Raw genomic sequence first — 24,293 nt, 5'->3', positions numbered from 1 at the left:
TGCAGCGTGTGAGACAGACTTAGCACATGTCCCCCCACCCCCAACCCCCACCCCGCTGCCCCACCACAGGGGAGGGGCCCAGCTCCAGACCTGCACCACACAGAGCCGACCGGGCACAGGCTAAATATAACACCTCCTTTTTAAAAGCGTGCATCGATGTCCTTTCAACAAAATCAAAGGTAACTCTGTTGTTATGTACACTTTTATTTACAAAACTCAGCAAGGATATCAACGTATGCACATGGTTCTTTCTGTTTGTTGTAGTGTATGTGTGTGTTTAGCGTGCCGATTGCCATATGTACATTAATGGCTTGTTCCATCAACATGACAACATTAACAACTCTAAATGGTAGCACGTTATTTTCCTTTGACGTACGTATAAACACATGATCCTGTGCATGAATTAACAGTCCAGAAGGCAGATATTTAAATAGCGATATTTACATTCATGCATCCGTCACGTCTCTCACATCCAGTTAGGTACATGGTAGAGGGGTGCTTGGTGGCTCCTACCCGCGCATGTCTAAATGCAAGCTTCTTGTTCTCAACAGATTAGCCAATAACGATACTCAACTGACAGCCTTGATAGCACTTTGCGCGCACACACTCACACACACGTACACACACGGGTGCAATCTGATCTCTGACTATTGGCCAAGTGTCCTGTCTCTCACCAGTCACAAGGTCAGCCCACGGTTACTATGGTGAAGGGTGACGAGTCCTCGGTGACACACTTAGAAACAAGAAGATTGTCGAGTCTACACACGAGCACACGCGGCACTTCTGCTCCAGTGGAACCTCTAAAGTCAAGTGTCCTCAACTCATTGCATTTGGAATGTGAGTTTGATGCGAGACCTCAGAAAATCTTACAAAACCGCTCGTTGTGCATTTAAGAATTAACTCCACAAGTGTTTGCGTTTCCTTTGGCTTTTCTGGTTTTCTTTTGCATGTTTAAGACAGACGGGATGATAACTATTGAACGGACCATGGAACTTATTGCAGCATGTGGACAAGGGGCACACTGGACCCAATGAGAATGTTTACAGATTGAGGGCTGTGTCAATTACACCAAAGCAATCTAAAAACACAACAACAAACTTTTTTTTTTATAGCTTATGTGGTGTTTTGGTGAGCTAATTAGAACAAATTAATTCAATTAATTACAAATAATGAATGATGAATATTGATATAACATAATTACAAAAAAATAAATAATACATATAAATATCAGGGGTGTCAAAAATAGTGCGTTAATTTTGAGTTAATTTAAAGTTCCTTTAACACCACAAATTTTTTTAACGCGTGATTGATGATCGCCCGTTACTTGGAAAGCCTGTCCTGGGAGAATTTCAGTCGCAATGCAGCAGGCACGTCCACATCACAATTTAAAAAATAATGAATGTATTTTTGGAGACTGGGGTCAAGTTGTATTTTACAATTTTAAAAATGTGCAAGTTACTTCACCAATGTATTACATACATAATTATGCCATCTAGTGGCAGAAAAATGACCTCCGCACAAGTCAATATCACACTTTTTTTTACAGTACAGTTCATCTTTTCAATTTTGACTCAATTTTATGAATTATTATGAAATTACCGTATCAATGACTTAAAGATGCAGTCATATTTTATTAGTTTAACATTTTCCCCACTTTTGTGTTAACAAGAAGAGTATGAAAACTTTTTTACTGTACATTTAGAACATATCTAAAATTTCTGATTAATTTTGAGTTAACTATTCAAGTCATACGATTAATTACAATTAAAATTGTAATCGCCTGACACCCCTAATAAATATATAAATAATTATATAATATATAATATTATATAATATTGACATAAATAATGAATAATTAATGAGATGAATAATGGAGGAGGACTGATCTGTCGTGTTGCTGTGAAAATTTATTTGCCTCATTAACAGAATGAGATGCAGTAATAGTCCATTTAAAATGTCTACACATGCCAGGTTATTGTGCTATAAAAAAAAAAAAAACTATGAGACCAGGTAAAATGCCCTCTAAACGTTTTACACTAATAATGTGACCATTTTCACACTGCACTCACTCATTGTGAAAGAATCACACGTGCGAAATTACCGGTTACCAACGTGCCCATATTTAAAAAGTGGTGCATATTGCATAGCAACCTACCAGGAAGTAAATACGGAGATTTTGTTGACAGACCGCACCTTGACAAGATGTAGCTTTCATTGTTGCAGAAAGAAGAAGAAAAGTAGCGCCAAAGTATGTTTCACTTAGGTATGGTGTTCTTATGGCCAAAAAGTCCAACACAGTCTTCCAGACAGGCTAGGAAAATGTGTAGACTTTTTGTATCCACTATACGCTACCACTGAGTATGGGCATAATCAGTATTCAGTTGATTGCGCAGAATTGACATTTCTTGAAGCAAATCAAGCTAAATGAAGTGCACTACATGGCTGTAACCACCAGAGGCGCTGTTGATTCACTCTCAATTAGCTTGCTGTCTAAAGAAGTTCAACATAAGATGAGATCATCCTTTATTGAGCTTTAAGACGTCAACTGTGGCACAACACCTGTTGGCAGCATCGTGCTAATTTTTCAATACAACGATGTCATAACAGGAAAGAAACGTCCTAGGAATTCTGTCATAACATTAAAGCGATTATTATTGTGAATTTTATTTGTAATTTATCTGGGGAATTTGAGTTGTTTTTACACTTGTTTGGCAAATAAGAATGTTAAAATGTTACTTATATATTTATGACGGCAACAATTTCAATCTGGGGCTTATTTCTCATTTTAATCATTTCTTATGTGAAATGCATTTCAAACAGTTCAGAGGTCTCCTTCTGTCCCAAAATGGATCGTGTTGGACCTTAGAGGCTCCACTGTCCTTGCAAGAAAGTACGTGTACCGAGTTGACTTTTACAAACTCCAAAGTGGGCTAGCGTGTGATGCAGTAGAGAAAGAACTCACATTCACCGAAGCACACCGTGACATTGACAAAAAACACAGAATCTCATCAGACACACAGAGACAAACAAGAGATGCCGTTTTCTGCATCAGTGTCTTCACAACACCGTCAACGGCATTCGGTGGCCAAATGAAATTGTGTATAAATAATTCACTTAAAAAAAAAATCAAGAAAGAAAATGCTGAGGACTGTACAATATCTTTTTTTGGTACAAAAATAAATAGAGAAAATAAATAGATGAATGACTGAAGTATATTACACTGATTCTTGAGAACGTGTTGATGTTGTCTCCTCTTTTTCTCAAAATATGGATTTCTTTAAATTGCATAGTCATGAATGCACGCCTCAGAGCCAGGAGTGACAGTCAGCTCGCGCCCCTGCAAGGCATCCGTCTCCAAAATGCAGAACCAAAAATGGAGGATATACTATTTAGAAAAAAAGTTGCATTCTCTGTAAAAAGTGCATGCACGTTATTTATTGTGTGTGATGGCGCCGCGGGGGCCGCTCTATTGTCTGCGCTTCTATCGCACGCGTGAGGTCTGGATGTGCGGCAGACTGGCCGACAGTCAGCAGCCTGTCAGCAACACTTGCTCTTACTAAGAGCAAGTGCTCAGCCTGCTGGGACACTTTTCAACAACACACACCGGGGGAGGGGGGATCGGCGGAGGGGTTGGGTGGGGTGGGGGCCTTTCACCCTCGCTTGCCTTCATGGCATTTCCTTCCACCTTTTCTTCAGCTCACTGGTGTCCTCGGTCCGAGCGGAAGAGGAGGGGTACCCTGCAACCCTGTTGCATTCTGGGTGAGAAGGGGTCACTGAGGAAGGGGTGCTGAAAGATGATGAATGCTGTCACTTCCTGCTCCGAGCTGGAGTCAAGTCTATACCACAGTGTTGTTTGTACCCATGGCCTTCTTGGTGCGGATGCTCATGGCGTATTCCCCGCGACTTGTCCCGTTCTCTTCCTTGCGCAGCGGTTTCCTGGCAAAAAAACAAACAATGACGACAAATTACAAGACAAATCTCCAAGGGCCTCAAAAGTTGTATGATGAAAAATAAATAAATGAACACATCCATCAGTTCAGCAAAAAAAAATGGCACTCCTTTGCATCCAAAACACAATACTTAATGATATTTAAAAGCAAAAAAAAAAAATAATGAAATCGGCGTACTAAAATCACTAACAGAACATAATGTGCAAGAACATTTTTTTATGCTTTGAAAAACCTTAATCATAGGGATGGGGGAATAAAATGTCATTTAAAAGCATTTACATATGCTATTGGCAGCTTATTACAGATGTGTGCAGCATAACAGCTAAAGGCTGCTCCACCATCTTTGCTTTGAGCTCTAATTGACCTGAGTTTGCAGAGCCCAGAGCAGCATTGTGTTTATATTCAAGAATGTAAAGACATTAACGGATTTTATAAAGTGTAAAAACTGTATATATGTACAATAGTATTCATGATCAGGGGTGGGCAAACTGGGGCCTCAAGGGCCGGAGTCCTGCAGGCTTTCGAGGTTTCCCTCCTCCAACACAAGCTGATTCCAATCATCAGGATCGTTATCAGGCTTATGCAGAGCTTGCCGATGAGCTGATCATATATCAGCGGTGTTGGAGAAGGGAAACATCCAAAACCTGCAGGACTCCGTCCCTCGAGGACCGAGTGTGCCCACCCCTGATCATGTGCTGGGTGTGTGCCTTTAAAGAGGGTGTTTGCAATTCTCCACAAAAATAATTTTTTTGTCATATTTGTTCAAATTGTCTGTACAAACCGAAACCTGACAGTAAAAATAACAATCTAAATTGAGTGATAACGTTTAACATTACAATAACATTCCTTTACAGTAAGTCATGCTGCCAACTTAGCAGCCGTGGCTAACGTTGGCTAAAGTTTTGTGAGGGACATTTGATCCGAGACCCGAGGTTGGAAGGGAGGGAGAGGTGGAGTTTTAAAAATACATACTCCCATTTAAAAGGCCTAGTGAGTGTAAAAATGAAAAATAAATGTTGGTACTATTATTGTGGGTGATGTATGCAAGTATTTTTTGTGTGGGCAATGTTGTATTGTTTTTATACGTTCACTGGAAATACTACGAGTCGTATCTGTATAACTGAGAATGTGATAAATAAACTTGATGGAGTCGGTTAGCCTGCATGTGAGCGTGTGAGTGTGAGTTGTGGCTGACAGCAGATCCACGTGAGTGTTCTCATTTTGTATTTGTGTGTTTTATTATTTGTCCGGCTCAAAGCAGAAAATGCATCAGTGAATGTGGCTCTCCTTGCCCACATGAGGATAACTGTACCTTATTGTTCAGATTTTTTTTTTTTTAACTTCACTCTAGAGGTTGTGTATCTGAGGCTTGCTCGTAACAAGGCAATACAAAATCTTGGTTGAATGCATGAATAACAAGACATTAGCAATCTATACTTAGTCAATATCAGCAAGTAATTGAAAAGGAATTGAAAGTAATTGCTAGTAATTGGCGTCCTACCCCAAAAAGGTTTTTGCTGACTTTGTTCTGATTCAATTTTATTTTGTAATGTTAATTCATGTCTTGTCTTGCTAATTCATTTTTTTTTTATTCCACCTGTTATGTCCTCGTTAGTCCGGTCCCTTGTATCTACCAGCTCCCTGAGCCACTTGTGTCTTGTCCAAGTGTTTCTCATTGTCTCATCAGTTAGTTCCCCTGGTTTCGTTCCGTTGTTGTTGTTTCATTATAATTTGCATATGTCTCATTGCGTTAGCAAATGTAGGTAGCGGAAGTGAGAGGAAATGAAATGCCGCCATCAATGGTCACTACGATTCCCCATTGCGCCCCATCTCAGCTAAAGGCCACGCCATTAAAAAAGGGGACTTTTGAGTTATTCAAGAGGCTGATTTGATTTCCTCTGTCTCGTCGATCCTTTCTAATAAGGCCCGTCGGTGTTCAAAGGTCACATTTGCAGGAGGGGAAAGATGCATTGCGACGCAGGCGATAAGGCAATTACCTCCTGCGACTGCTGGATGCAATCTCTCCCCTAAGTAATGAGTACGTGTTCGGCTGTCGAAACAAGCTGGGAATAACATCCATCCATACGTGAAAGTACCTCCTGGTGCAAAACTAAAGATGGCACGAATTGAAGGCTAGTTTCATTCACTGACGTGCCTTTCATGCACTCTTGTGCGCCTTTGTGCTTATTATATTTGTCCAGTGTACTGTGCCTTGTGCGGCGACCCCCTCAACTGGCCTGGCTTATGTAACTCAAGAGACACATGTGAATACAGTTAGTACAGTCATTGTCCCGCTCAGCAGCGTACAATGTCCTCTCCAACGCAGAGGAGCCTTGAGCGACATCTTGTCTTTCAAAAGCGACGACTGGTCGCTCCGACTGACCGCTCCTTCTCAGACCGGTGCAGACCCAACGTGCACCCGCTAACTACTTATGCTTGACTGTGACCTGGCACTGTGGAAATATGTGTACGTTGGAATTGTTTGTGTTAACTTTTTTAGTTGGCAGGATTATGTAAAAAAAAAAATTAATAAATTGGTACATCACTGCACAGTAAATTTTGGAGAGTACATTTAAATCTGAAAAATGTCTATTTGGTCCCACTCTAAACAGAGAAAAATTTACACTTACACTACACGGAAAAAAGTAAAACATTCAGAGTAAATTTTACTCAAAGTATTTTTACTGTGGCCTATCCCATGACAAAAACCTAGTTAAGTCTTTTTTCACTCAGAAGATATAAGTATATTTTAGAAGGATTTTTTGAGTACATTTTACTAGTTTATTTTAAAAAAGCAAAAAAGTTACACAAGGGTTGAGGAAAAAACTCACAACCTTCTGCTTGGGCGATGGCCACTCTACCACCTGAGCCATGCCACTCCTACTGCTAATATCCAAAAGGAAATCAAAAACATCATTTTTGGTCTTGGAGGAACAAAGGTTCGAGCTGGCGCGAGCGACATACTAACACGCAGTACGCGTGGCATGGCTCAGGGAGTAGATTGGCTGTTTTCCAAACCTGAAGTTATGGGTTTGTTCCTCAACCCTTGAGTGACTTTACTTTTAAAAATAAATAAATACATAAATAAATAAATAAAATTTGGTCATAATCTTTCCTTGCAAAATTTACTTTCTGAGCAAAAAATCTGTAATAGTTTTTTTTTATGAGACAGGAATCAAAAATATGAATGATTAATTATGATGATATTTATATAATTGAATAATATTAATTTAAAAAATAATTTATCATTCTAATAATTTATATAAAATAATATTTATAATTAATAACAATAATTAAAATTTAAATTTACTGTGTGATTACATTTTGTCACAATCAGGCTCCAGTTCACCCGCAACTTAATGTGGACAAGAGCTTAAAGGATGGATGGATGGATGGATGAGTCTGTTGCCTCTGGCCCAATAATAAAGAATAATAAACTGGTATAGCCATGGTATGTCATCTGCCATGAACCAGGAAGTAAGCTGCAAACTAAGTGAATTTAGCGTGTTACGCTAATTATTTTTTCTCTTTTCACTCTTTCAGTCACCATGGCAAAGTTGACCCTGCTCAAGGAGGAAATTGTTCGCGAGCCCTGTCCAACTATTTGTTATCGTCCGCAAAACCAGGAAGTAGCCTGCTAGCTAAAAAACACAAACAAACGATTGTCTAGCTTGGTGGGCTTCCTGTGTGGAGTTTGTATTTTCTACCCAATGCATATTTCAACTTCCTATGTATAAGGCAAAGTTCTACGTTCCTAACCTCACCTAAGGTCACGAGCTGTGGGTCATGACCAAAGGAACAAGATCCCAGATACAAGTGGCTAAAATGAGTTTCCTGCACATTGTGTCTTAGAAAAAAGGTGATAAACTCGACCATCAGTTCGAGCTGCTGCTCCTCCGCATTGAAAGGGGCCGGATGAGGTGGCTCGGGCATCTGATCAGGATGTCACCTAGATGCCTCTCTGGTGGAGTGTTCTGAGCACATCCCCCTGGGACGAGGCCCCCGGAGCGAGCCAAGACACACTGGAGAAACTGCTGACTTAGGAACGCCTCAAGAACCCCCAGCAGGAGATGGACGAAGTGGCTAGGGAGAGGGAAGTTTGGGCTTTCTTGCTTAAGATGATGCCCCCACGACCTGACCTCGGTTAAGTGGAAGTGAAGGAAATTGCTTTCTTTTTTGACATTTGAGGATCAAACAATAGAAAACAGAATTCCGCTGAGGCAGAACAATCCTACCAGGAAATAACAACAAACTGCCGACTTTTATAGACGCATGATCATAGAATGTCACCATAATAAACTCTGAACTGAAAACCAACCCAAAAACGTCAGCAAATGGACAATAATTATTGCGTGCAAAAATACCCATGAGTACTTTTAAATCTCTCTTTGAATAGGCTTGCATCAGTTAGTATGATGAATGTATGATGGATACAAAAAAATTAAGAGACCAAAAAAACAAAACAAAACAAAAAACGATGTACAGTTTTTTTCTCTAAAGCTCTAAATGACAATATTAGTATTTGGAATTTGTCATTTACGTTTTCAATAGTCTAAATAAAATGTTCATTTTACTCAAACATAATCGTAGCAATATCAGAGTAGAAGTAATTCCTTCCTTTTTTCCCAGTGTTGTTTGTCCAGTGCTATACATAGTGTCAATGTGGAGATGAGAAATGCTTTTATTTATTTATTTATTTGTTTGTTTGTTTGTTTGTTTGTTTATCCAGCCAGCCATTTTCAGAACTATTTATTTATTCTATTTATTTATTATATGTATTTATTCTTTTCTTCCTTCACTTGTTTATTTTATCGGGCTGGTATTCAGATGCACAGAATTTTGCTGTTTGCATGTTGTAAAAATGACAAATAAAGAAAATCCAAGTTTTTTCAATCTCCTGCCGTTTTGTCATCTAAGGTTAGTTTAGTACAGCATTTCTGTTTTGGTTTGCCAAGATTTTTTTTCTCTGCACACTCACACTGTTTGAACGCTTTCCCACTGTCGAGTTGATTCGTCAGCCCTCGTTTTCAGTTTGCCCCCGTTCTCGAATGTGAATGTGATTTTGTCACACCTGTTAAATGGTTATGTCACTTGGTGCTGTCTGGGCTGTCATGGCCTCCGCCACTCATGCACGACGCAACTCCTCAGGATTCCTGCTCGGCTGTCTAGTCCAAGAGAGGACGTTCATCCCTGAACAAAGTTGCTCTCAACAACTGTGTCGCCACGACAAGAATCATGATGTATTCTACGCCACCAAGTGCAAGGACTGGGTTTATGTACTGGTTATGTGTGAGGTCATGGATTTTTGAGATATGATTTCCTCAAAAAAAACTGAGGAGGGGGCGGAATGGATAAACAAAGAACATCAGAGATGGCTGTGAAAATGAATTATGAGCATTCCTCATTCGTCAACAGTCGGGATATATATTATATATATAATATTTCAAGCCAAACTGCAGTGTAATCATCACCGTTAAAGTCGATATTTACATCAAAATACTTTGTAAAGTAATTTTAAACAACATATTTAAGAGCCGGAACCAATATTTCGTGTTTCCGCACGGTCATTCATTGCTGACGGACGGCAACCAAGAAATGTGACGCTCCTGATGGCAAGCCGACCTGCTCGATGGACGTCCGTTGCTGGAGGTAGCAACAGCACAACTTTAAATAACTTTAAAATGGCGTGATTACTGTGGGAAATTACCAAAAAAGAAGGTGCTACGGACGAGGCACGGGCACTGTAAAGTCGAAACGTAATTTGAGGACTGCCTGTATTGACAGAATGACCACCTCTGAAGAACAGGTTCACATTTTTAAAGAGAGTGCAAAGTCAATTTGGTGATTTGTTTGTCAATATACTGTACATGTTTAAAGATAATTGTTGAAACAAAAAGTCAGAGTATTTTAACTGTTTTTTTGAATGGATTTGGGCAGGGCTAAAATGTCGCAGGACTGAACGCCTTCATTCTATCAGCGTCTATCCGGAACTGTGAGTTAGTATAGTTATAATTACTTGGTCTATTTCTGCCACTGTAGTGTGCAGTTAGCTCACTAGCTTTGCCTACAAAATGAAAAATGTGATTATTTTTGCCTTGCTGGTGTTGTTTTGGTGTTGAAGTAAATATTCTGTTTCAATTTAATTATAACTGTTTTGATTTAGTTATAACTATTTAGAATTGGACAAAATTGCTTTGATTTACTTAGTGTAGTTTTGTGTGAGAATTCAAATGATGTGAGGGGGTTGGTTTTCTTTGTTCTCTCCTTAGAACATATGAGGTGGGGGAAAGCGAATGTGTTAATTAGACCCTTTGTTTATACTACGGCTCCCCTCAGTCTGCCTGTATCTCTGAAAGGCTACTCTTATCTGATTACCTGTTTTCCATCTTGGGACATATTGGGACATATTGAGATATCATGTGATTCTGGGAGGGACTTCTTGAGGACAAAGGATATTACCGACGGGCGGAGTGAGAAACGACACAGATGAGAAAGGAGATGGAACCGAAAGGCTCCAATCTCGTCTGTCCACAAATTTGTGTAATAAATCCTTAAGGAAATATCTCTTTTCACAGATCTCATTGTATGTTTTGTTAATCAACGGCATAAACACGCAAATAGTAAGAATCCTTCATCCATCAGTGTTTATTAATCACTGAATCAAGTTATTCAGCCTTTGACTTACAGTATAGATCACGTCACACTTTTGATATCATGCTTCCTGCTAGTTATAAACTCAAGAATTCTTTGTATTTAAACATATAGTATTACTGTGACTCAACACAAATACATATAACTGAGAAATATGAAAAAACGACCCGAAGCTGTTCCGTAAAATAGCAGTATCAGCTAAGATACATATTTGGGGTTGTAGGCATAACAAGCTAGCTAGCTAACTAAATGCTAATTTATGATGGCAACAAGTAGCCACTGATTAACGAAGGCACTCAGTTTTTATCCAGTCAGGGAGGGGCAACAAATGCACATGCGCATCATTGGACACCATTTGAGCGACGGGCTTAATAGTAAAAATGAAATGGTGAAAAACAGTTTACCGTTATCTTTCCATATTACAGGGTCTTTAAGTATAGTGTGACTGAGCATGTTTTTTGTGCCATGTGATCAAATTATTGAGTAATTTATTGCACCCCGTTCATAACCTTGTATGTCACAACTTAAATTTGGTGGGCTTCCAAAAAAGACCCCCCCAAAAATAAAAAAACAAGTAAACAAACCAACACCGAGAACAAACTCATCACAACTGGAAACATAACATGACAAGGGTGCTTAACGGCTGACAGAAACAGAAGCAATAAATCGCCAAAAAGTGAAACAAACCAGGGAACTATCTATTCATCTATCCATTTTCCAAGCCATATCCTCAAATACAAGAAAACTGATGAGACAACGAGGAGCACCTGGACGAGAACAGATGAAAACAAAAATTTAACAAGCAAGACATAACATTAAAAAAAGGGACCCAGAGAAAACAAGGCATGAAACAAAACTAAATCGAATCAAAACAAGTCAGACAATAACACAGTACTGTAGACTCTTGTGCTGTGTTAAATACCATATAATAACTAAACCCAGTGAACATGAGCACTTCACTAAAAAGTATTTGAGGTTGCTGCCTGGAGGTGGTGCTTTTCGGCTAATGGCTTAGTTGTAAACAAAGAATGAGTCATGACGTACGCTTCCTTGGAGACAGATGCTGCTCGCCGAGTCCTCACAGGACCCTGGGAAAGCCTAAGAGATATGATAGTCCAGCCCGGAGGGGGAATCTGTTGTGTGGGTGCTGATGGGCCCATGTGACTGCTGGCTACGGGAGCTGGGGTGTACTGACGGTATTCTCAAGGGAACCAAACGGGAAATTTGGGGATTCTCCTAGTTTGAAAACAAAGTCAGCAGCGGCCATATTCATGTATCCAACTTCCCACCAATGGCTCACTACTTTGGATTTAACCCTATCAATCAATTGGAATATCATGGTTCAATTCAAAACGTGTAAGTCATATACATTATTATACAGATTTATTACACACAGAGTGAAATACTGCTTACTGTGTATTGTAGTGTATGTGTGGTGTCTTTAAAAAAAATATATAATTTGGCTGATTATAGCTAGCAGCTAATGAAAACCTCAAATTCACCATCTGACTAAATTTAAATAAGAAACAATAAAAATGATTATTCGTATAGAAATTAAGTGTGAATTGGCCTTCTGAAGATGTTGCAACTGTCGGCTACTCGGCTCGTTCCATCAGGGGACTCACCCGTTTGTTTATGACAGTTTTTACACCAGATGCTTTTGCTGATGCAACCGGCCCACTTTTCTTGTCTGGGATTGGAACCAACTGTGGCCGCTGGCTGGCAATCGAAACCGTGCCATCTGCATCTACCACTACAATAGGAGTGTTGTTGGAATTCCTCAAGTAGGCTATTGTTCTTTTTTTGGGTCCATTGTGTTTAATCAATCTATACTATAAAGTAAATTGGGTCAATTAATTATTTAATTAATTGAGGGCGACTCGAGTTGAATGCCTGCACCAACCTTGAGCGCCTCCATGGGGCACCATGACGAGTTTTGGATTATTTTTCAAAGAGCTCCGAGGAAAAACCTCTTTAAATCTGTCATTTGATTGATGATGCCACATTTGGAGAGTTTTGTGTTCGTTTAACAGCTTAGAGGTTTGATTCAAACGCACACACAGCACACAATCAAGTTCTTTATGTGTATGATAATTTTCTGATCTACATGGGAATTTAAAAAAGGGTGCGAGACAATGAAAAGCAACTACGGGGACAGGAGTAGCAAAGAATGAGAACTTAGTAGGATACAATAAAAAAAAAAATACATTAAAAAAAAACATCTTTTACAAGGTGATGGGAATTTTCTAGCTAGACTCAGAAGATTAACCAAACCACTTCAACCCAATTTAGGAAGCAACAACTTGCAACAATGTGTGGATCTGTGGGAAATTTGCCCTGAATTTAGTCTCACAGTCAGCGACCAGGTGATGGGTTGACACTAGTGCTTTCAAAGTTAAAGCGTTTACCAATGAATTAATTAATCACAAAAAATTATCACATTAATCATGTATTAACGCAGAATAATCACACTATTAATTTGGAGTGCAGATGATCCTTTAGCTGACAGTGGATGGTTACGTTAAAGGTAGCACAGGTTGTGCTTGAGCAATAAACATAACTACATGTATTAAAGCATTTAATAAATGTTTGTGTGTGACATTTAGATTATTTGTTCTTGTCAAAATATTGGGGTCATTTTTTCCCCATCTGAAGTTATGCAGTAATGAACTGACCAAAAAATGTTGAAGACGTCCGACTTGTCATAACATTAAATGTCGAAAGAATGAACACAACAGGTGCTCTTCAAATTTGGCGGGCAAAAAATGTGGATAAAAAAGTCTTTTACATTAAGCGATTAATCGTGATAATCTAAATTTGAAGATGTGATTAATCAGATTTAAAAAATTGATTGTTTGACAGTTCGAGTTGACTCAGGAGTGCTTTCTAATTACTTATAATTGTAATTGAACCACTGAAATAAATGTACTTATCCACAATATTCTATTTTTTAGTGATGCAAATGCTGCAAGGTGCATTGCCCATTCACAACCACTCCAATTGACCATGTTGCTTGAGGCTACTGGACAGAGAGCATTCTTGGGCTTCCTATAGACCTGTACGCAGGGTTTCAATAATGGATGCCAAGCTGTTGACATGTGGCAGGTGGCAACACAACACTTCACATGTTAGATGAATATTTTATAGGAAAGCTGTGCAATCACAGTCGTGTTTGAAGTTTGGGCTCGTAGTGAAATTAGGACATGTGAAACGTGCTGTTTACGACCACCATCTGGAAATTAGAGTAACATTCGGTGCTCCACAACACTATGGAGTGCTCCGTACATGTTTGTCATGATTTTTTGCTGAACGATGAAATATTACATTAGAATTTGTCTAGCTTAACATTGAACAAGTTTTTTGGATGTACTGCATTGCCCTTGAATCGGTCGGGAGCAGCTGTGGAGTAATATCCGCTTTTAGACAAGCCTCCCGGAGCGCTAAGTGATTAGGAAAAGCATCTCGCTCCATTAGCACGTCGGGCTGAGCTTTGTTTATTTTGGCTTTCTGGGTTGGCAGACAGCCGGGAGGGAGAGCAGCTTCATGTCTTTTGCTTGGGATGCATCGGCAACACTGAGAGGCAGCATGTGTCTGATCCTCTTCTTTATGCTTGCGCACACCAGCCTCCCTGCTGCTGCTGCTGCTGCTGCTGCTGCTGTGCACTCTCAATAGAATAGAATAGTGTTGAAGTGTTCTTTCTTCATCTTTTTTTTCCACTCTGTCAGGACCTTTGCTCATGACACATGAGTGGCAGACCAAGATGCTAAAAAATAAGAAAAGGCCAGGAGGGCTGTGGCCTCACCTCCTCGGCTGTCTGCGGCGCTCTTGCCCTGGCCTTCATCCAGATGATTTCATTTGCGAAAGCCTGAAGCACTGAGGGCCTGGGAGAAGTCAACTGATGTGGTTTATTTCTCTCTGACAATCCCTTCGCACTTATTGGTATTGTTGGTATTGATGAAAACCACTATTTTTTTTAAAAGGTCATTTTTACTGTGTAAACCGTCCTACTCTTTCATACCTTTTCACGTGGTATGTTTTTGTGGAAGGAGCGTACCGTGATGAATTAAACTGCACACAAACTGGTTACTAGGACTCATTTAAAACATTTTTAAAATACAATATGTTCTATACATCTCCACTAGTCCAAACACAGTATTCTGATTAATATTGTGTTTGTGGACTATGAATAAAGCTGCAAAATCTACCTGTTCTTTTATCCAACTCAGGAGGCGGCCATTTTGCCATTTGCTGACTACTGAAAATGACATCGCGGTTGCACATGGCTCAGGTAACGATCAATCACGGCTCAAAATGTTTTCTGACTTTTGATCATGTGACTTAGAAAAGAGGTGAACCGTGATTGCTCGTTATCTGAGCCATCAGCAACCGTGATGTCATTTTCAGTTGACAGCAAGTGGCAAAATGGTCACCCCCGTAATAAACATGTTCATTGTCTATGATGGCAAATCCTTGTGTGTGGTAAACGCCAAACAAGGCCAAACCATGGAGTCTGTGATTGTGACGTGAAATCACGTCAAGTCAATCACCAAAATGAAAATGACGAGAAGAGTTTGCAACCGCAATGTAAGTAATAGAGAAGCTAACACTTAGCTTAGCCACATTTGAAAACTACTTTTTGACTGTATAACCTTTTCCGTGTAACTTTGGAGAAGATATTTGTGTATATCAGATTCTTCTTCTTCTTCAACTACTACAACTACTCTTTCTTCTTCTTTGTATTTTTTGGGGCTCGATACCCCGTGGCACCATGTTGCCTCCCACTTGTCAGTCTTAGCACAGCAAAACATCCGGTTTGTGAATGGATATAATGTTGCATGTCATGTGCCTTTTTGTTGGTCATCCTAAGTACGCCACAAACTATAAGCACAGCGTATTGTGTGTCGTGGTCAAGATTCTCAATGACTTTCTCGGCCGTCCTTGCCACAGAACATTTTATCCTTCCTTCTCATCGTCATTTATTCTGCCTTGACTTTTAAATGATTAGGGCAGCCGTGACAAATGCCAAAGGAAGCCCATTTATCCTTAGATTGCTTGTCGCTGACAAATGAATGCATAATGAGCTCTGACTGGACCTGGTTTTAAGTGGCATGGTACTGAAGTCTGTATGCAGTCTGCAGCCCACGGGGCTTCAGGACACGACCCGCTTGCATGTATAAAAGATGTGGCCTGCAACTGAATGATTGAGCAAATTAATTCATAAATAATGACTTGGGTTTGGGGATGGAGTCTGTATTGCAACAACACTTTCCTGCTGCTGCTGCATTAAGAAAAAATAAAAAGGTGCCCCTTGGCTACACAGGGGTGGGAGGCTGGAGAATTGCCATAATGAATTCCTCAGCCAACCACCCATTACTTCCGCTGCCTGACTTTGCCTATTTGTTGTTTGGAGAAAGGAGAAATTGAGTTCTGCTGAGGGAGGTTTAATATAGTTCGATAAATATAACGTACAACAATGTGGATTCATCACGGACAAATAAAACAGCTTTTAATTAGCATACATCTGGAGTTACTCTCACACGGGCGTGTAAATATGTCAAGATGTTTACGGATGGTTGCTCACATGCATGTAATGGGAATCGGTGCGTATGTGTCTTTATTAAATGTCTGCCGACATTAACACGTAATTGGGAGTGTATGTGTGACACTGAATGACGCACAGAAATGGGTCTGGCTTTCGCTGCAGGACTTCACACGGCCTTTCCTCTAAGAAGCCAAACGGTGGGGAAACATTTCCGTCACACCAGCACCCACGAGGGATTCCTTTTTTGCTTTCCATTGTGAGATGCACTTGATGCAAATATTTATAACTGATTCTGAGATTTAAAAACCTTTAACCCTCACATGACACAACACAAATAACCTGTGTCAAATTGCACGTAATGTTACTACCTTCAAGTTGTATTTGTACTTTTGCGAATAGTCAAGCTAAATAATCGCTATGACATAGCCGACGTCAAGTACTTCTTTCGACAGGAAGTTACAAATGCACTGATGTCGTCAACTCCATTTTGCCTCAATTGTGATTATCCAACAATGAATTCCACACATACGACCAAGTACTTGACAAGCTAGTAACCGTGCCACATAAATCGGAATATGCAAATAAAAGACAGTCGATATCAAAGACGTGGGGCCGACATCCAGCTATTACTATTCGTTGTTTGTTGACGTGGGAAGAGAGTGTGCATGCAGTATTTACGATTCATCAAAGGAAAGGTGGGGCTTGCGACCTGTCTGAAAATGGACCGACCGTTAGAGAAACTCCCGAAATTCCAATTATGTAGTTATGTGAAGGCATAGGAAAAATGCTCGATAAAGTAGCCTCTGTTTGTAGTAATGGTATTTAAATGACAGTTTTTCAGTGCCTTCACCGTCTGAGAGCAGAGACAAGAGCTTTTGAAACATTTTATATACAGTAATTATTTTAATCATTCAAAATTAGAATTTTCTTTTCAGTATACAAGCACTTTTTTCCCACTTTTGTTAGTAATTTTTTGGTCCATTTTCAACATGGAAACAATCAATCTCTCTATATTCATCGTTACAGTTTCACTGCTGCTGCTCGCCGCAAGGTGTTGGTGATTTTTTTCATCCCCAACTATGACAGAGGGTTGACTGAACTGCAAAACATGACAGCAGTTTCAAGAAGAAGAAAAAAGAACAACCGACCTCTTGATGGCCTTGTAGCAAATGATGACAGCTGAGAGAAGGAAAAGCGCCGAGGCACAGCCCACTGTTCCCAGCACTATTAAGTCCATGTCTGTCCACCAGGGTCTCACCGAGGGCGCCATGGGTTCTGCCACTGGAGAGAAGAAAAGCAGGATCTCAACACGGCATCAAGAAAAAGCTGAGGAGATACTTGAATCTACTTCGAAGGTTTGTGTTCTTCTGTTTAAAAGTCAGTAATATCCATATACATGACAACATAAATCATTTAGGTTCCCTTACACCAGCACTCTTACACCGCACATTAGTTGTGTGTGCAGAAAGATCCACTCACTTGTATTACATTGTATGCATCAGCAACTTTGAGATTGTAGTGCATCTATCTATCTATCTATCTATCTATCTATCTATCTGTCTATCTACGCTATCTACGCTATTGTTCATGTTATAAGTCACACCAAATTGAACCACTCAATCAGTCATGGTTGCATTTCTTTACTCATCATTTTATCACCCACTATAACACAGGTTTCAGTTTAAGGGAAGGTTCAGCTTAACCAATTGCTTTGAAGGAAAATATTTTTTTTTTGGAGTGTTTTTCTGTCCATCCATATTCATTGCCTTCTAACGATTACACTTTGGAGCAAAACTTCAAGCCTGAGATGAAAGAATGGGATGATAATTATGCCGTTACAAGGATTAAAGTGAGCCTCCATTATGTGAATCATTCATGAGGTCTCCACCCTTTTTTAAACAGTCTTGTAAAGGAGATAAAACGTACTAAATGGGCCCGCTTGTTATATTTTCTCACAACACAGAACAGCTCGTCAAGGCTTTAAGGCATTAATATATGTTACATGACAAGAACTTTTTGGGTGTGTTTTTGCAAAGCCTTGCGGAATGGTTCCTCAGTTTATTCTGTGAACCGAGTCTGAAGTATGTACATTGCTAACATATGTTTTTGCAGTAGCAAAGTAACATTTACAGTAAATATGTTTATGAAAAACACTTCTATACCATAAGGTTTAGAACCTTATAATATCATAAACCATAGGTGTCAAACTCCGGTCCTCGAGGGCCGCAGTCCTGGAGGATTTGGAGGTTTCCCTCTTCCAACACAAGCTGATTCCAATCAGCTTGATCGTTATCAGGCTTATGCAGAGCTTGCTGATGAGCTGATCATATATCAGCTGTGTTGGAGAACGGAAACATCCAAAACCTGCAGGACTGCGGCCCTCCAGGACCGGAGTTTGACACCTATGTCATAAACCAAAACTCCTTGTACAGATAACACAGTTGAATTGCAAAAAGTAAGTGAATTTTTTGTAAGATGCATGTAGGCAATTAGTAAGCATTATTTTTATTGTTATGACTTTGACTGACAATGGGTATTCAAGGGGCTCGAAAAATACATATACTGGATCTTCAGAAGTGCCATCCTACAAGCCCAGAAAATATTAGCAAAGTGAGCCAGATCAGGATTTATAGAACCGAACAGCACTATGGTGAACCAAACTGAACTAGGAAGTTGGACGTGTAGTATTTTCAAATGTTTGCATTTTCAGTTCCCAAATAACTTGTCAGGTGAGGTGTGGACCTAAACACAGACAATACATGGGTGTTGGGAAACAGAGAGTCTTTATACAAAGTAACAACAGATAGCGGGGTTGGATTCAGATGACCTAACAAAAAACACTTGCTGGAGAGTAAAGATCGGAAACCGAAAAATGAGAGAAAACCTTGACTAAGGAACATTGACGTATAGATGACAGAATAAAGGCGTATATGGCAAAAATAAGGCTCACAAATGCATAATCTAAAACGCAAGACCTAAGAGTGACAACTTCATCACAACAAGACACATAGCAACCACATAGCAACTGACAACTTCATCATCACAAGGGACATAGCAACTGCAAAGCAACGTACAACTTCATAATAACAAGGGACATATCAAATGCATAACAACTGACAACATCATCTTCATTACAAGGCCATAAAAGGGACATAGCAACTGAAATCATCATCACAAGAGACATAACAACTCCACGGCAACTTAAAACTTCATCATAACAAGGGACATAGCAACTGACATCATCATCACAAGAGATAATAGCAACTGCAAAACAACTTACAACTCCATTGTAACAAGGGACATAGCAACTGAATAACAACTGACAACGTCATCATCTTCTTCATTACACAACTATGAAAAAGGGACATTACAAGGGACATAGCAACTGTCACCAACATCACCAGGGACATAGCAACTGCATAACAACTGACAACTTCATATTATTCTTCATTATGGAACCATAAAAAGGGACATAGCAACTGACATCAACACCACGGGGGACATAGAAACTGCAAAGCAACTTACAATGGCATCATAACAAGGGACATAGCAACTGCATAAAAACTGACAACTTCATCATCATCACTACAAGACCATAATGAGGGACATAACAACTGACATCGTAATCACAAGGGACAAAGCAAATGCATAACAACTGACAACTTCATCATCATCATCTTCATTACAGGACTATAAAAAGGGACATAGCAACTGACATCATCATCATTATCATCATCATCATCTTTACAATGGACATATACAGGACTATAGCAATTCAATGACCCCACGTCCCGAGCCAAAACACAGTCAAAACATAACTGTCATATAAATCAACTGCCAAAAACAACCTAGTTTAAAAAACTGAGCATTCACAGCCCCACTTGACCTTGCTGTCAGATGCTTCTGGCAGTGTTTGCACAGTGACCTTGACTACAATCACGAAGGGGCTCTGACTTCTAATTCATAGGGAGCCCACTGGTGTGTCAAGGGAAAAAAACATAAACAGTTGGCCAAAAAAAAATCACTGGAGCAGATTGATGAAAACCTTTCCAGTGCTGTCTGCTGATGATGAAGTACTCATCCTTCCTCGTGTAAGGGGCTCAGGGTGAGTGATTTTAAAGAGTCACGGTAATAGCTCACAATGGCTGCATCATCAGCAGCGCCTGTCGCCCATATTTCAGTGCGCTGTTCATTAACGGAGCCATGTACAAATCATATCCACTTTCAGTGTGCTAGCAGGTGAAATATGTTGGTCTATCAGTGGATTTCAGACACACACAAAAACTGCTGCAACAGGCGCTGAACACAACACACACTTATCACCGCCAGCTCAACTTCAAAACAAAAAGTGTGCTGCTTCATTAGCCTCTTCTCTTGATCGAATTATAGCTAATTTAATTAAGTCGTCTGTGTTTTAATCAGGGGGTCCTTCGGGGGAAACCCTCGCAATGAGCCAGTGAGCTTGGCGGCCCAGCAGGCTTTGGATCTCACAGGCAGCTGGGTACTCCCCAAGGTCAGGCCCAGCATAAATTAGCTCTGCTGTCAACATCCTGCTGGCTCCATCACATGCACGAGCGTACACGTGTAAAAACTCGAGAGGACGGATGGTGCGTTTCTGCACGAAAGGAAGCCTGTCGCATGGAAAGCTGGGAGAGAGACAGAGGTGGAAAAAGTACTCACACTCTGTAGAAGTATACATGTATAAAGAAAGCACTGACTCAAATCCTTCAGTAAAAGTTCAGATTCTGAAATGTAGAGTAGAAAAGTACCAAGCAAATTTTACAGTCAAACAACACACTTGCCTTTTTCAAGTACTAGCTAGCGTTGGTTAATAAGCTTCTACTGTAGGCTATCAAAACGTATTCCCATAACATTGCTAACGCAAATTCTGAAATAAAATAAAAATGCTAAGTTAGCATGATAACTACTGAACAAATAAACCTTACCTTTGTTTGTGTTTTTTTACAGATTAAATTGAGTAATTAAATCTCAGAAGATGGTGGTTTTGAGTTAGCATAAGACATGACACATTTGCCACAAATCATTCTTGTAGCTGACAACATCAAATAATTCTATTAAATAAAGCCATGGATGAGGAGTATAATGCTTCTTGAGTTTACTTTTAAGTACACACGATTCAACTCCTTCCTACTTCAGTAATAGTGCAATAGTTCAGACACTGAAATATAACAGTAAAAAAGATTTTTACAAACAACAGACTTCCCTTTTTCTTTTTCTGTTAAATCGCGTGCTAGCTAGCATTGGCTAATTGATTATTCCGAAAATTATGTCACAAGTCAAAATGGCGGTCTTATGCTGCATTCAAGCAGGGTCTGAATTCGGATTATCCCACTCAAAGTGCCCCAGTTCGGTTTTCATAGCGCTTGAAGCAAATGTAAACAACAAAGATGGCTGATTCCGATATATTCTTTGCTTTTCTGGTTAACACAGTCATTCTAAATCACGTTGTGTGTCTTGTATTTCCATTTACCTCGAACGCTTTGAGGTCGGAACCGACGCAATCCGAGTGGGATAGCAATTTCCCACATTTCCTCGAATGCAGCATTTTTCCTCTGTGAAACGACGCTGTCCGCTCATTGAAGTGCATTTGACTTTGGATCATTGTAATTTGATTTGTGAAGATTATTTTTGATTTGAAAATGTGATAAAATGTTGTTTGACTACTATGCTAGTCACAGACAAAAGCAATACAATACGCCGTGGAAATGAAGCGTTGCGGAAATAACAAAAATGCCTGGATGTTCGGAATTGTCAATAGGTTTTGAGATTATCAAAACTTGTGCCCGCAGCTTTGCTAACCTTGTGAAGTGAGAAACAAAAATTGATAAGTTAGCAAATGAAAATTATGATGAAAAATTGATGCGCCTATTTTGACAAAGAAGTAGAAAATACAGATACAGGGTCTGTGTTTTAGTGTAGTGACTAAAAGTATTAAACAGAGCAAAGAAGAGTGAGACAGATGCTGGAGTCCTTACCTGTGGCGCCCAGTAGCCGCGGGGGAGGTGGAGGAGGCGGCGGTGGGGGAAGCGGAGGGTATCTTCTACAGTGGCACGCCAGCTGGCACTGTTGGCTAACTTTCTCTGCCACGGTCTGCGAGCATGACCTCTGGAGTTCTCCCTTTGTTTGTAACCGGGAAGACATGAAAAAAAAAGACTGAAATCCCATCCTCACAACACACACGTGCTTGATTGTACTCAGCATCCTCTCCCGCTGCTGTTGTGACGGGCTCACGCGGAATAGTAGCACATCTCCAGCTGCAATCCCTGTAAGAAAGCCACCCACCCACCAAACAGAGTGGGCAGCAGGCTGCCCCGAGGAGTGCGAGTGGGTGGACTTGCAAACTCAAGCGGATCACATTACACGTGAACCCTGCTAACGGTGCGTGTGTGCGTGAGCAACAGCTCACCGTGTATCTGTAGGCAGCAGCGTGGGGGGCACAGGTTACACTACTCAGCACTAGCATATGCCTGCCGCACGCATCCCGCTGAGATCGACGAATAGTGTCGGGGAAAAACACTCCATGTTCCCACTGGTGATATTTGTGTGCCATGAGCTGTGTCACCTCACCACCAACCTGACATGCATTCACTTCTCTCTCTTGCCACATTAAATATATCTGTACAATATGGTGACATACAAATCAAAAAAGTGTGTAGGTTGTCTGCCTTTACACAGATATTTGTGATGTTTTTTATCACTATGTAAGTGTTACTGTGTTGTAGCGGTTTATATGTTTATTTAAATGTAGAAGAATTACTGACATGTGTTTCTAATATTTTGGCTACCTGATTTAGCTCTTATAGGCAATGCAAGTGCTGCAGACTTTCCAAACAATGTTCTTATTTAATACTAATTCAACAATACGTCTATTGCTGCGGTTATACGGAGGAATGTTGATGACAACCTGATTTTAGCGAAAGAGGTAGTAATGCTCTCATTTGACACAAATTAAACAAGATGTCTATTATTGTGGCTTGGTCACTTGCCAAAAACTGCAGTCAATGCTACTGAGAGGTGTTCTTAAAAAATGGCTACCTGGTAAGAGAGGCAGACAGTCTTTAAAAATACAGTATACTGAACAATATTTATGATTGTGGCATGTATTGACATGAGGGAGTCATGTGACTAAAAATATTAGAAACATCAAGAGTGTTATATTGATCAAATTGCAGTTCACGTACCATGGAATTAAATAACCAGAATATTAGAAACAGCTCTCAGTACTGTGCAAACTAAGCACAGTAACAAAATTGTTACACGAGAAATGTGATCATACAGAATGGTCAAATGTGTAGGTGTGCCTAATGAGGTGTCCTCGGTGGAGTGTCCTACCCCCCCCCCCCCCCCCAAAAAAAAAAAAAAGAAGAAGAAGAAGAGGAATAACAAAGTGTTGCATGTTACCTGACATGAGAGTAAGAGCAGCGAGAGAAGGCAGTGAGCGAAGATGAGAGGCCAACAACTTAAAGTGAATGGCATGAGATCTTGGAGCGACATTCCCATCGGCGCTCTTCTCGGCGATCCGAACGGATGCGGCATCCATACAGCACGGGCGTCAAGTGTTCGGGACACCACCTTCCTTCTCCTCACCACCGGGAGGGATCCTAGTCCAAATCGGCGGCGACGCAATAGTACCGGTGTCGATAGCGGAGGACGGGGCGAGCCAGTGGCATGAGGAGCGACGAATCACCCAAATAGATCCACATCTCTAAAGTTGCTCTCTTTCGCATGCACGCTAAAAAAAAATTCGGCTTTGTGTTGTTGTTTTGCTTTTGGTGGGATCTACGCGATGTCTTACATGGTCCCTTCTTCGGCTGCCAGCAGGAGTGCAAATGGGCCACTCAAGCCGTGGAAGTTGAAGGGGAGAGATAGGGATAGAGAGAGAGGGCGGGAGAGAGAGGGGAGAGAGAGAGAGAGAGAGAGAGAGAGAGAGAGAGAGAGAGAGAGAGAGAGAGAGAGAGAGAGAGATTTCTCAGTCAGAACTTATCTTTAGTGCGTGCAGGGCGAGTCCGGAGGGCGGAACCGAGGGTTCGACTAATTCTTCCTCCCCGTCCCCCTTTATGTACCAAAATACAAGCTGGGTTTTGGCCACCTGGGAGCATCAGCTCACAGTGCGTGACTGCGTGTGTGTT

General features: G+C 40.4%; 1 protein-coding gene across 2 annotated transcripts; it reads right to left on the bottom strand.

Annotated features, from left to right (window-relative positions):
• Positions 1–186: 186 nt before the first annotated feature.
• prima1 (proline rich membrane anchor 1) lies at positions 187–23,974 on the bottom strand. Of its 2 annotated transcripts, XM_077555398.1 has the most exons (5): positions 23,566–23,974; positions 22,140–22,281; positions 17,292–17,424; positions 3,860–3,936; positions 187–3,787 (listed from the first exon to the last, which is right to left on the bottom strand). In XM_077555398.1, exons 1-5 carry the CDS (start codon positions 23,698–23,700, stop codon positions 3,771–3,773), a joined length of 504 nt encoding a protein of 167 aa, XP_077411524.1. In that variant the 5' UTR covers positions 23,701–23,974; the 3' UTR covers positions 187–3,770. The 2 variants fall into 2 exon arrangements, with proteins under 2 accessions (XP_077411524.1, XP_077411523.1); XM_077555397.1 differs by having other exon boundaries at positions 187–3,936.
• Between the last annotated feature and the right edge of the window lie 319 nt (positions 23,975–24,293).

This window comes from Vanacampus margaritifer, chromosome 1, assembly GCF_051991255.1.
Source record: "Vanacampus margaritifer isolate UIUO_Vmar chromosome 1, RoL_Vmar_1.0, whole genome shotgun sequence".
Classification (NCBI taxonomy): domain Eukaryota; kingdom Metazoa; phylum Chordata; class Actinopteri; order Syngnathiformes; family Syngnathidae; genus Vanacampus; species Vanacampus margaritifer.
Note: the sequence above shows the minus strand (reverse complement) of the source record. Positions and strands in the feature narration are given on the sequence as shown.